This window comes from Rhinopithecus bieti, unplaced genomic scaffold (assembly GCF_001698545.2).
Source record: "Rhinopithecus bieti isolate Rb0 unplaced genomic scaffold, ASM169854v2 scaffold_68516, whole genome shotgun sequence".
Lineage (NCBI taxonomy): Eukaryota > Metazoa > Chordata > Mammalia > Primates > Cercopithecidae > Rhinopithecus > Rhinopithecus bieti.
In genome coordinates this window covers 221,321-234,477 of record NW_016825834.1, presented here as the reverse complement: position 1 = coordinate 234,477, position 13,157 = coordinate 221,321, and the positions used below count along the sequence as shown (strand labels likewise).

Genomic DNA, 13,157 nt, shown 5'->3' with positions numbered 1-13,157 from the left:
CTAAGGCCATAAATATTTTCCCCAGGCCAAAACGTGACCTGCTGGTTTTAACCATTAAGCTGAAACCAAGGTATTCATTGTCACATGAACCATTTTGATTAATAACATTCCTTTGTCCTTTCTTCTGACCCTAGACATCTTCCTGCTTTGTGTGAAAATAATTGCATAATTTGTTATGTTAAAGCAATATAGTAAGCAATCACCCCAGACTTTTAATTTTAGCCTCACCAGTAAGGAAAATTATAATGCCAAACAAATTATAAATTATAATGCCACCAAGGAAAATTATAATGCCAAACAAATAGAGTTGGAGAATATGTTTAGAATTCTGTTCACCAGAGCAGGTGGACAGTAATATCACATAGACATAGTAATATTGCTATGTGAAATATAGCCATGTGCCTATAGTTCCAACTGTGTTGGAGGCTGAGGTGGGAGGATCACTTGAATCTAGGAGTTTGAGGCTGCAGTAACGCTGTGAGCTATGATCATGCCTGTGAATATCCATTGCACTCCAGCCTGGGAGACACAGCAAGACTGTTCTTAAAAAAAAAAAAAAGAAAAATAGAGCGCGCACACACACACACGAAATATAGAAAATCCAGTTGGATTCTACAAGGATTTATTGACATCTTTTACAAATAATTGTATACCTGCTAGGAACAAACACAATACCTTTTTATTCTTGGGAATTTATTGGACGACTACACAGGGAAGCAAGAAAGCAAAGAAAATGGACCTTTCAGACCTCGGAGAATTTCAGTCATTCAGGGCATAGGACTTAAACTTTAGACCTTCCATCTTTATGCCCCTACTTTCTTTATTACTACTACTTTTACCACCTTCACTGCCTGCCTGCTGCCGTCATCACTTTGGTCTACTTGCTTTTCCCTTTATCCCATGACTTTCCTTAATGACATTTTTCATTATACCTCTTCATGTTTTCATGTATTTCTTAAGGAGAGGATCTCTTTTGATTATTTAGTTACTGTCTAATAAAGAGTACACCTACAGAGCGGAATTCTTGTACTAGATTTCCTTAAAGACTATTAGGTTTTCCTTGTGTCCAGGGTGTCATAATTGCCTTCAAGCCAGACAACAACCTGTGGTCTAATTATTTGTAGTCATATAATTAGATTGTAGAGTCTGAGAACAAAGTAATGGCTACGAACTGTGCTTCTGACTGCTTTGTTTGGAAGAAGCTTAGTGAAAGGTACCCTTTTTCATGAACTGCTCCTCAGTACATATTATTCTTACCTGTTAGGTACATAAGACCCTTTTCTTCTTCAGCTGACTTCCTCCAAGATGCCTCTGTCTAAAAGCATCTATACTTACCAAGATCTTCAATGTGGTAACAATGTCAAATTATACCAAGCCATCATAATTAGGAGTGGCTTAGTAGGTTATTTTAAGAGCTGCCTGCCAAGTCTGGCTCTACAGTATATAGTGTCTCCCCCGCCCCTCAACCCCTCCTTTTTTTGGTGATCCTGTATTTCAGCTTTCTTCTATGTGGTAAATGGCAAATTTAGTGTCACCAGTTCAGGATAATATTCAGTCATGTGTCATTTAACAGGGATACATTCTGAGAAATGCATGCTTGGGTGATTTTGTTGCTTTCTGTTGTGTTTTTTGAGACAGGGTCTCACTTTGTCACCTAGGCTGGAGTGCAGTGGCATGATCTTGGCTCACTGCAGCCTCTTCCTCCTGGCCTCAACTGATCCTCTCACGTCAGCCACCAGAGTAGCTGGCACTACAGGTGCTCACCACCACGCTTGGCTAATTTATTTTTATTTTTATGGAGATGGGATTCTACCATGTTGCCCAGGCTGGTGTCAAACTCTTGGGCTCAAGGGATCCACCCACCTCAGCCTCCCACAGTGCTGGGATTACAGGTTTGAGCTACCACACCCAGCTTGGGTGATTTTATTGTTATGTGAACATCATAGAGTGTATGTACACAAACCTCGATGGTAAAGTCTACTACACACTTAGGCTATATGGTATAGCTGATTGCTTCTAGGCTACAAACCTGTATAGCATGTTACTGTACTGAATACTGTAGGCAATTGTGATACATGGTAAGTAGGTGTGTTACTAAAATGCCCTAAAAATAGGGCATTATAATCTTATGGGACCATGTATACAATTCATTGTTGACCAAAACATCGTTATGTAGCACATGACTATATAAAATAAAATCAGAGCATTATTAAATTAGCAGTAGTTCCAGTAAAGAAGGAGAAAAGGAAAATGGGAATTAGTAAGGTCAGCATTCAGTCAACTGAGTATAAATCTCAGGTCTTGGCAGAAGCTGTATCACTTGTTTCTCCAACTTACCATGAGGCATTAGTTGGTATTTATGAATTCCCTTTTGTAGCAGTCATCCTATGTTCCTCCTTGCCCCTCTCCCCAGCTTTTTTTTTTTTTTTTTTTTTTGAGACGCAATCTCACTCTGTCGCCCAGGCCGGAGTGCAGTAGCGTGATCTCAGCTCACTGCAAGACTCCGCCTCCCAGGTTCAAGTGATTCTCTTGCCTCAGCTTCTCTAGTAGTTGGGATTACAGGCACATGCCAGCACGCCCACTAATTGTTTTGTATTTTTTAGTAGAGATGGAGTTTCACCATGTTGGCCAGGCTGGTCTCGAACTCCTGACTTGAAGTGATATGCCCACCTCAGCTTCCCAAAGTGCTGGGATTGCAGGTGTGAGCCACCGTACCCAGCCTAGCATTTTTTTTCCCTGTTGTATATACACTTTTCCTTCCAAAGGCTGTGGTTCCTTAGTACAGTATTCTTTCTTTAAAAAGTTGAATCATTTTAAACTTTTTGTTGCTGTGCTGGGAGCTGCTATGCTAGAGAGATATACTCCTTTACAACATATCTAATATGAGGACTAGATTTCAAGTCAGTTTATAAATTTAAAAATTGCATATGATTAAAATTGCCCTTGGAAGTGTCTTAAATTGCCCATTAAGTACAGTGCAGTCTTATCCTACATGCATTTAACCTAAGTGAATTCAACTCTTCGTGACTGGATGTAATTTTTTCTTTAAGGGAGACAAAGAATAGTATGCATAATGATGGTTAATTCTATCCAGTATTTCTCTCAGTGAACGCTGGACCCCAACTGACTGTGAGATGGGAGGCATGACTGCCACAGTCCATTTCAGTTCTTTTGTGTTTATCTTGGTGTGAACATCTTGCTATGATGATTGTTAATTTGGTAATGAAAACATGGTTTTCATACACGTAATACAAAGTATTTATATTTTTATATCTGCCTTTCTTCAGCTTAAAGGATTTTCAAGGGATATTTTGACTTTTTTTTCCTGAAATACTGATTTTAGACTTGCATTTCTGATTACATGCTTCCATGTATATATAAAACCTTGTTCTGCACGATGTATGAGTAAATATAGAGTGTAAGATTTCTTGTGGTTATCTACGTATATTTAAACACTTAGATTTACCCTGACAAAGTCTTATCTATGAGAGGTAAACAGAGACTGAGACTACATATTGCAATATCAAACCCAACCCAGATCTCCTTTGGGGGAATATGTTCTTGTTTATTAAAGTTGGAGACAGAATTAATTTATCTGTTTCCTCTCTCCAAGTTCAAGTACTTGATTTAACTAAATATAAATACTTGTATTGATTCACCTGCCCTATAGTCCTTGTTTACCTTTGTAATAGCAGCCATATCTCTGTGATAGTAAATTACCCTGGTCAATACACTGACCCTCATTTCAATCTGTACCCTAGAGGCATGAGAGCATGATACAGCTAGGTGGCAGGTTTGGTTTCCAGTTCTCTGCCTTTCTCTGATACAAATATTTCTCCCCTTGTACCAGAAATTCCTATATAGTAGAATATGGAGTCATGGGAGCAAGAAGTAAAATATGTGCAAATGTGTGGGGAAGTCATACCTATGAGGGCCTTTATTTTCTCCTCTATCTCTTGGTTCCTGAATCCATAGTTATTAGAGTGACAGAGCCATATATTAATTTCTGGTTCTGGTTTAGAACATGTATCCTTCAAAAGAAAACATTCTGGCACTGGAGCTGGGCTTTTAATGGGTTATTTTATTGTCATGTAAGGCCAACTGCTTTACACACTAGGACATGGTGAATCCCATAGAATTCACTTCATTGCTTTTCTTTTTTTTTGTTTTTAATGCAGTGAAACAATTTTCTTGCCCAGAAGCTGTTTTGGTGAAACCACAATTACTGTACTGACAGAGGCACATTGACCAGATATGCAAATTCATTTTCCATTAGGGTAAATTGCTACTGCCTCTGTGATGAGAGAAGGCAGATATAGAATCCAGATGTTCAGTGCCTTTCTGATAAATATGGTGGTGGTCTCCAGCCCTACCTGGGATAAGACAGGGAATAATCTTGTCTCAATATTCAGTCCAGGAGTAGAATAGTAGCACAATTGCATTATACCTGCCTTGTAATGATTACAAGTATATAATTACTATGACATTTATGTAATTAATAAAAAATTGGTAGGAACACAGTTCTATAAATATTAATATTTTAAAATGCCACCTCAATATTAATGTCATTTGAATAAATATGAATTCCTGTAGAATTTATAGAACAAAGCAAGACAGAATGGATAGTGTATGATTTTGAATAGCTTGATTATACTTCACTTTGTTTGAATTATAAAGAACATTCACTCATTCTGTCATGGTCTCTATAGTTTCCTTTGTACTTCTCCTATCCTAGTTCACATCTCTTCTTTTTTCCCCCTTGGCTATCTGACCTGTTTCTCTTTCTGTCTTTCTTTCTCTGGTTCTATTTTATCTACTTCCTTCTTTTTGGATAGTTTCTATCCAGCAATAATATAGTATCTGGGGTTAAAAATCAGTTAAGAATTCTAGAATTCAAAATCCCCTTTGTTTAGGTTATGGGAGGTTAAAATATGACAGTATTTTTCTGGGTGACTGGTAAGTGGTTTTATTTTAAAAAATAAGAATTTTAGTAGAATAAAATCACATTCCCCAAGAACCTTACTTTCATTTGTATAATATCTTTTATTTTGTTAGGTTGAAACTCCATTGGAAGAAGCTATTAAATTTTTAACACCGTTGAAGAACTTGGTGAAGAACAAGATAGAGACTCATCTTTTTGCCTTTGAGATTTACTTTAGGAAAGGTAGGCAATTAGGGTACAGTGGCCCTGATAAAACTGATCACTGTATTTCTTAGGTATAGTCACCCAACTGTGATAGCCTTACCACTGTACGATTATTTAGCAAATGCCAACACAGCTTTCTCAGAGAAATGCCTGCTATAAACAGAATGTGTAGGGAGATGTAGTGATACGATCACTTCTTTCAGGATATTAGAATCAATGATAGATGTACATACATAACTAGGATTCAGGTCAGATGTAATTACCATGTATATGGTTCAAAGAACTGATAATCGTGTGGATAAAATTAGTTAATACACAGAGCTTAGACCTAGTACCTGGTGTATAGTAAGCATTAAATAAATGTTAGCTATTATTAGCTATTGTTACAAATAGAAGATAAAATGTTGGGTCTGGATCTTGAGGGATGGATTATATTTCTAAAGGAAAAGATACATAGAAGGCAGGAGTATCTGTTAAGAAAACACAGGAGTATGTAAATAATGTTGAGGTTGTCTGAATTGCCTGGAGCAGGTAAAAGATAATGAAGGGTCTTGGTTTCCAGGTTTAGAATGCTTAGAATATATATATAGTAGATAATAAGATTTTAGAGTACTGAGTTAATATTATCCAAGTGGTTAATTGAAAAGAGTTCATCACAAAGGTGATGCATATTAAAGGAAAGGGAAACTGTTTAATAAGATCAAAGAGAAGGTTGTTGCGCTAAGCAATTTACCTACTAAAGGAAATTGAATAACATGGTACATCTTTATATGAGTATCCATTTAAAAAGTCATGTTTGGCTGGGCGCAGTGGCTCATGCCTGTAATCCCAGCACTTTGGGAGACTGAGGCAGGCGGATCACCTGAGGTCAGGAGTTTGACACCAGCCTGACCAACATGGAGAAACCTTGTCTCTACTAAAAATACAAAAAATAGACGGGTGTGGTGGCGCATGCCTATAATCCCAGCTACTCGGGAGGCTGAGGCAGGAGAATTGCTTGAACCTGGGAGGCAGAGGTTGTGTTGAGCCTAGATCATGCCATTGTACTCCAGCCTTGGCAACAAGAACAAAACTCCATCTCAAAAAAAAAAAAAAAAAAAAAAAAAAAGGTCTTGTGGGCGGGGTGCGGGGGCTCAAGCCTGTAATCCCAGTGCTTTGGGAGGCCGAGACAGGTGGATCACAAGGTCAGGAGATCGAGACCATCCTGGCTAACACGGTGAAACCCTGTCTCTACTAAAAAATACAAAAAACTAGCCGGACGAGGTGTTGGGCACCTGTAGTCCCAGCTACTCGGGAGGCTGAGGCAGGAGAATGGCGTAAACCCGGGAGGTGGAGCTTGCAGTGAGCTGAGATCATGCCACTGCGCTTCAGCCTGGACAACTGAGCAAGACTCTGTCTCAAAAAAAAAAATAAAAGGTCATGTTTATCAAAAGTAAATGATGTTGGGGAAAAGTTGCTATATTATTCCAAAATAGGATACAGAACTGCCTATAANAAAAAAAAAAAAAAAAAAAAAAAAAAGGTCATGTTGGCCGGGTGCGGTGGCTCAAGCCTGTAATCCCAGTGCTTTGGGAGGCCGAGACAGGTGGATCACAAGGTCAGGAGATCGAGACCATCCTGGCTAACACGGTGAAACCCTGTCTCTACTAAAAAATACAAAAAACTAGCCGGACGAGGTGTTGGGCACCTGTAGTCCCAGCTACTCGGGAGGCTGAGGCAGGAGAATGGCGTAAACCCGGGAGGTGGAGCTTGCAGTGAGCTGAGATCATGCCACTGCGCTTCAGCCTGGACAACTGAGCAAGACTCTGTCTCAAAAAAAAAAATAAAAGGTCGTGTTTATCAAAAGTAAATGATGTTGGGGAAAAGTTGCTATATTATTCCAAAATAGGATACAGAACTGCCTATAAATTGAAATTTTATTAATATATTTACATAGGTGCTTAATATAGAAGTGGCTGGAAAGAAATGGATCAAAAGATAACAAATTGTCTCTTGATAGAATTTCGAGTGATTAAAATATTTACTGTATTTTTTACTTCCCACAATTACTATGTTATAATGTGGAAAATAAGTTTAATAAATAGTCCAATAATTTTCAAACTTTTAACAGTTAATACAACTCCCCCTTTAAAAAAAATTCTTAAATGGAACTCCAAAGTATAAAATTCAAAAGCTGCTCTACTTAAAGTAGGGAAGGGCAATCTAAAGCCCCATTCAGTTGGCTTCTTGGCTGTGTCCTAACTTCTAAAGGACCCCAGCATTTGGAACCCACTGCAGTTGTGTGAATTGGTAATGACAAAGGCATGACAGTATTTTTGGCTTTTTTAGTACTGGGGACAAGGGAAAGTTCATTAGGAGAAGAGACTGGGGTTTTGAACTTTGATATTGGGAAAATGGTACCAAATTAGGAAAGTTTTATCAAAGAGGTGGTTATAGATAAAACTTGGAAGTGGACTGAGTATTCAAGTGCAAATTTCCATTTAACAGGTGGAGATACTACTGAATCTTGGGAAATACAAGGAATGGGAGTGGGGATAGCATAGGGAAAGATCAGAGAATGACTGAAAATACAACCTTGGTAACTATTCTACTTTTAGAGGAGAAAGGAGGAGTCACAGATTGACAGGAGAGGAACAGTCAAACAGAAGGGAAGCTGTTTCACTTGTCACAAAATAAAAGAACACCTTCAAATATACACAATGGAATTTTCTAAGTAGTGGGAAAGGTTGCTTTATTTTGAAATTAAGGAGGTTAGGAAATGAAGGCACTTCAAATTTTTCTTTGCTTATATGTCATTAAATATTGCTAAATGCCACCTAAATTTTCTACATTTCACAAAAAACCCTTTTTCTTAAAGAATGTTATGTAAAAAATATTAACTAATGTTGCTAAATTTGAGGAAAATCGTTTGCCTCAATCATATGTTTGTGGTTCTGATGTGATTGACTCTAAATTTACTTTTTCTATTTGGGAAATCTTGGCCCTCCAAAGGAGGCCTCTTAACCAATGATCAAAATATATCTTACTTTCTCTTTTTATAGAAAAGTTTCTTTTGATGCTACAATCAGTAAAGAGGGCATTTGCTATTGATTCTAGTCATCCCTGGCTTCATGAGTGTATGATTCGTCTCTTTAGTACTGGTATGTTTTTGTTTTCCATTACTTAAGTATTTGATACAGTGGTTGATAGTGACGGTATAAGTGGTCTGTACAAGTTTATCATAAACCAAATGATTTTAAAGCTGTCGCATATTAAATTAGCTAAGGGAAAAGCAGGGCTATTTTCTTTATGATGAAGGCTTTTATTTTAAGGATACAAGTATTACCTGATTTTGACATAGAATTATTCAGTCCAGATATTTGAGAATCATCTTTGTTTCTGTTTCTAAAAGTTACATGTAAGTTGAAATTTTGAACCATATTTCGTTATGTAAAACTTCTTAGTAAATTGTTTTAAAATTGAAGAATCTCTTTGAAATTGACTGTTTTCTCCTTATTTATCTGTATTGTAGATCTGAATTTGCATGAATTATATTTTCTTAGCACAATTCAAGTCATAACATTTTTTGTTACTTTAAAACAATTATCTGTCTTCAAATATTTTGGCAATCAGATCAATTAGTTTTATATTAGTTTTACTGTAAAGTAGAACTACAGAATTTTAGACCTTGAATGGTAGAATGTTACAGTAATTGTCTCTCATGTTATAGTGGGAAAAATCTGAGACCTTAAAAGATGACTTATTTTAGGTATCATAGATAGAAACTTAGTAACATAACAGTGACTACAGCTCACATCTTCATATTGTTCTTTCTACTGTAAAAACTGTAAATTTATAATAAGTACTCCTGTAGTCAGGTCATATTGTTATTGTTTGGATTTTTAAGTGACTGGTGGGGGAGAAATAGAACCTTTAACAGAATAATCTATGGAATTTGGAAATAATATTAACTATCTCATTGCCAACTCCATACATTTAAAACTGAGGAAATTAAATCAGGCATCCCAGTCACCAAAAAAATGCTAAATTATCCCAATTGAGAACATCATTTTGGCTGGTGCAGTGGCTCACACCTGTAATCTCAGCATTTTGGGAGGCTGAGGTGGGCGGATCACTTGAGGTCAGGAGTTCGAGGCCAGTCTGACCAACATAGCGAACCCCCATCTCTACCAAAAAATACAAAAATTAGCCGGCCATGGTGGCACATGCCTGTAGTCCCAGCTGTTCAGGAGGATGGGGCAGGAGAATCGCTTGAACCTGCGAGGCAGAGGTGGCAGTGAGCTGAGATCACGCTACTGCACTCCAGCCTGGGCAACAGAGTGAGACTCCGTCTCAAAAAAAAAAAAACATCGTTTTGACTTTCAAGAAAGATAAGACTTAAATTATACTTACACTTGTCCAAAAAATAATTTGTGTTACAAAACTGAATTGTAGAAGTATTTTCCTCAATTTTAAAATTATGAAAGTAATATAACCATATTATAGAAAGTAAAAGAGAATTGGTGTATTTAGTAGTTTGTTTCTCTTTAGTTTTTTTTTGGGAGGGGAGTATAAAAAATAACTTTGCAATCATGGGTCAGAAAATTAAGGATATAAATAATAGTTTAAATTTATTCTCAGTTAAGATGGAGTATATGTAAAGTATTTTCAAAATGAAGCATTTTCAAAAATAACATACACACTGTTATATACTTTATACATATTTTCCTGAAAGGTAGTAAAATAAACCTAAATCCTTTTGAGTTAGATACTTTCTTTGGAAATACAAATTTAAAGTGACATATTTAAATGTATTTGCTTATAATCAGTATGTAGATCGATTAACATGAGTGTTTTCTTTCAACAGTTGGTTTCTGAAAATTAAAATACACATGCGTAGAATGATTAATAGTTAGAACTACTGAGTATCTATACTGGCTATTCCCATTGCTCTATGTGTTCAGCTGAAATCGTCATCACTTTACAAAGTGATCTAATTTTGACTGACTTTAGGCAATGAAATTAGGTTGTGATTATTTGCAGTGGTAAAGATCTGTCTCTCAAAGGCCTTTAAGAAGTTGGGTAGACCGCTTCATTGCCTTTATCAAAAATAAAGGCATACATGAAAATACAGATATCCAAATAGTAGCATCTTTGTTTTATACCCCAAGGGTTTCTTTAACTAAAATATTTGGTACTTTAAAAAAAATTTAATTTAGAAGTAATTTTTCAGGAATACATTTGTCATGTTAAGATACACTGCTGTAACTGCTTCTTTACAAAGAAACCCTCACAGACAGCTTTCTGGAGAGTATGGAGGAAAACAGTGCCTCCACACCTATTTCATCAGTTGTGGAAACTTTGCTGAATGAATATGGATTTTAGCATGATTACTGGCACCCTCCAAATCTCTAGAATATGTTGTTTTAAAACAATATTACTACTAAACGCCACATGCAATTATTTACCGTATAGGAGCACTGTCTTTTTCTTAGTATGAGAATGATTTAATACCCTTTGAAATTTTTTTTTGATTTTAAATTTTAAAGTTTTAGGACTTAAAACAATTAAATTATATTTCTGGTCAGTGCTAAGTAAAAGACAGGCGCTTATATATTCTATTTGTCTTATTATTTTCTTAAATGTTTATATCTCCTAAGTGCCTAAGTGCTTTTAAAATTAGCACTATTTGACTGCCTTGATCTACAGTGAAACTTAGGTTTTAAACTCATTTTTCTTTTATCTGCAGAGATTTTTTTTATACTTATGTATCTCTCCTCCAACCTTCTTTAATAATCAGATTTATTGTTTATTATTTAAACCTTGTTTAATACTTATTAAATTATTAATTAAATTTTTTATTTTTTTAAGCTTTGTTTTCTCATTTATTTTGCCATTTTGAGTTGTAATCACTTACTAGGTTGTGCTATAACCTAGTAGTGAACAGTTATTACCTCACACAAAATAAGAACATTTTCTACCCAAATTATTGACAATGCCAGCTAGCCTGAGAACCCTGCACAGTCCCTTTTGCTAAGAATCAGCCACCTTTTCATTGTGTGTTTTAACCATTGGTGCTTGCTTAATCTATTCGTTCTGTTAATAAGCTAATAGCATGAACCAAACATTCCAGTTTAAGATGTCAAAAGACCCAAATCAAAAGCGCCTTAGAAAAAGTTTTATTCCCCTTCTCGCCCATCAGTTATTACTTTTCCTTGATTCTCAAGACTTATTACTCTTTCGTGGAAGGTAATTGAGTTAGTAGGGGATTTTCTACTTTCCTGAGGCCTTGATGTTTTTTGTCAGTTTTATCACGTTCAAAGGCTTTTAGAGTTTTCTCCCCTGTCCACTAGTCTTTAGCAGTAAATGGACACCTGATAATCTGTGACATTTTCTTAAAGGTACACGTAAAATTTCATTACACAGAATTCCATAGGACATTCTGGGTTTTACTGCAGTAGAATTTTTTTATCCTTTTTGTAATTGATATTTTCCTGGAAGTTACAATTCTAGTTGTCTGTAACTGTAATTTCCAGGAAAATATCCAGAAAAGTTTAGGAGAAAATTAGTAGGTCTTAAATTTTTTGGAATCAGCTATTAGTGAAGTTATTTGCTTCTAATTTTGTAGAGTTTTTTTTCTTCGCAGTTTTAATTTTTCTGGGAGATTGTTTAATCTGATTAAAACAAGTTAAAAAAGATAATGAAAACCATAAAAATCCCTTGCCTATCCCTCTCTTCATCAACTATGATACAAACTATGCAGATACTTTCTACATGTAAAGTATCCTGAAAGCTTTTCAGGCAAACCAACAAGGCCCATGTAAATAATTTTTATTGTACAGAAGATACATACTTTTTGAGATAATTAATGTTCATTGCAGTTGGCTGTAACCTATTTTAATAACTTTGCTTCCTGTTCTCTCTCTATTCCTGCTTCTTCACTGAAAAACAAGTGTTGAGAAATTGTCAAAACCAAGTTGAAAGTACAGCCATAAGTTAAGCTAAAGTATTTCACTATAGCTCATTTACTTGAACCACCCAGTTTTATAGAATAATAGAAGAAATGCTATTTAACCAACAAAGAGCATGTCAGTGAATTATTCAACTAATAATTATGTATAGAATATTTCACTTAGAAGATGTTTCCTACTGAGTTCATTATATTTTTTAAACTTAGATTAATGATCCATTGGCAGGATAGTGGGTCATTACCAGCACTGAGAAACCCAAAATCGAAATAGAATAGTGTAGAAAAAATCAGCATATGTTGCGCACAGTAAGTGTTCCGTGAAACTTTTGCTTCACATAAGGTATGGATATAGAATATGTATTTGTCTCAGTACAAATACCTGATTAAAGTGAAAATTTGAAAGCCATCACCATAGTTCCCAGCCATAAGGAAAATCTACTTAATGTTTTCACACTGTGATAAAAATAGTAACTATGATTTATTGACTACACCCCTATTACATAATTAGCACTTTCACACAGTAGCTTTTCCTTACTGTAAACCTTTTAGATTAGATATCACTCCAGTTTTATAGATCAAGAAATAGGTTCAGAGAGGTTATGACTTATCCAAGCCTGGATCCATACCGAAGTCTACTAACTTCAAAGCTCCAGACTCTCTATACCAAAATGATAATGAAACAAAGCATAACTTGGATTCAATCCAGAGGAATTAGGGTCTGCTTTCTCTAAATCCCAAGGCCTGGGAATATGATGACAACAGTGCATTTATTTATTTATTTATTTATTTATTTTATTTATTATATTTATTATTTTGAGCGGAGTCTTGCTCTGCCACCCAGGCTGGGTGCAGTGCCGGCTTCTCAGCTCACTGCAAGCTCGCCTCCTGGGTCACGCCATTCTCCTGTCTCAGCCTCCCGAGTAGCTGGGACTACAGGCGCCCGCCTCGTCGCCCGGTATTTTTTGTATTTTTAGTAGAGACGGGGTTTCACCGTATTAGCCAGATGGTCTCTATCTTCCTGACCTCATGCAATCCGGGCCCGTCTCGGCCTCCCAAGTGCTG

The 13,157-nt window shown here is 36.2% G+C and overlaps 1 protein-coding gene across 1 annotated transcript in view; it reads left to right on the top strand.

Moving 5' to 3' along the window:
- NAA15 (N-alpha-acetyltransferase 15, NatA auxiliary subunit) overlaps window positions 1–13,157 on the top strand; it is a 92,331-nt gene that overhangs the window by 72,034 nt on the left and 7,140 nt on the right. Inside the window, 2 exon segments of the mRNA XM_017863172.1 lie at window positions 5,056–5,164; window positions 8,188–8,286. Coding sequence (XP_017718661.1) covers window positions 5,056–5,164; window positions 8,188–8,286 — 208 coding nt within the window.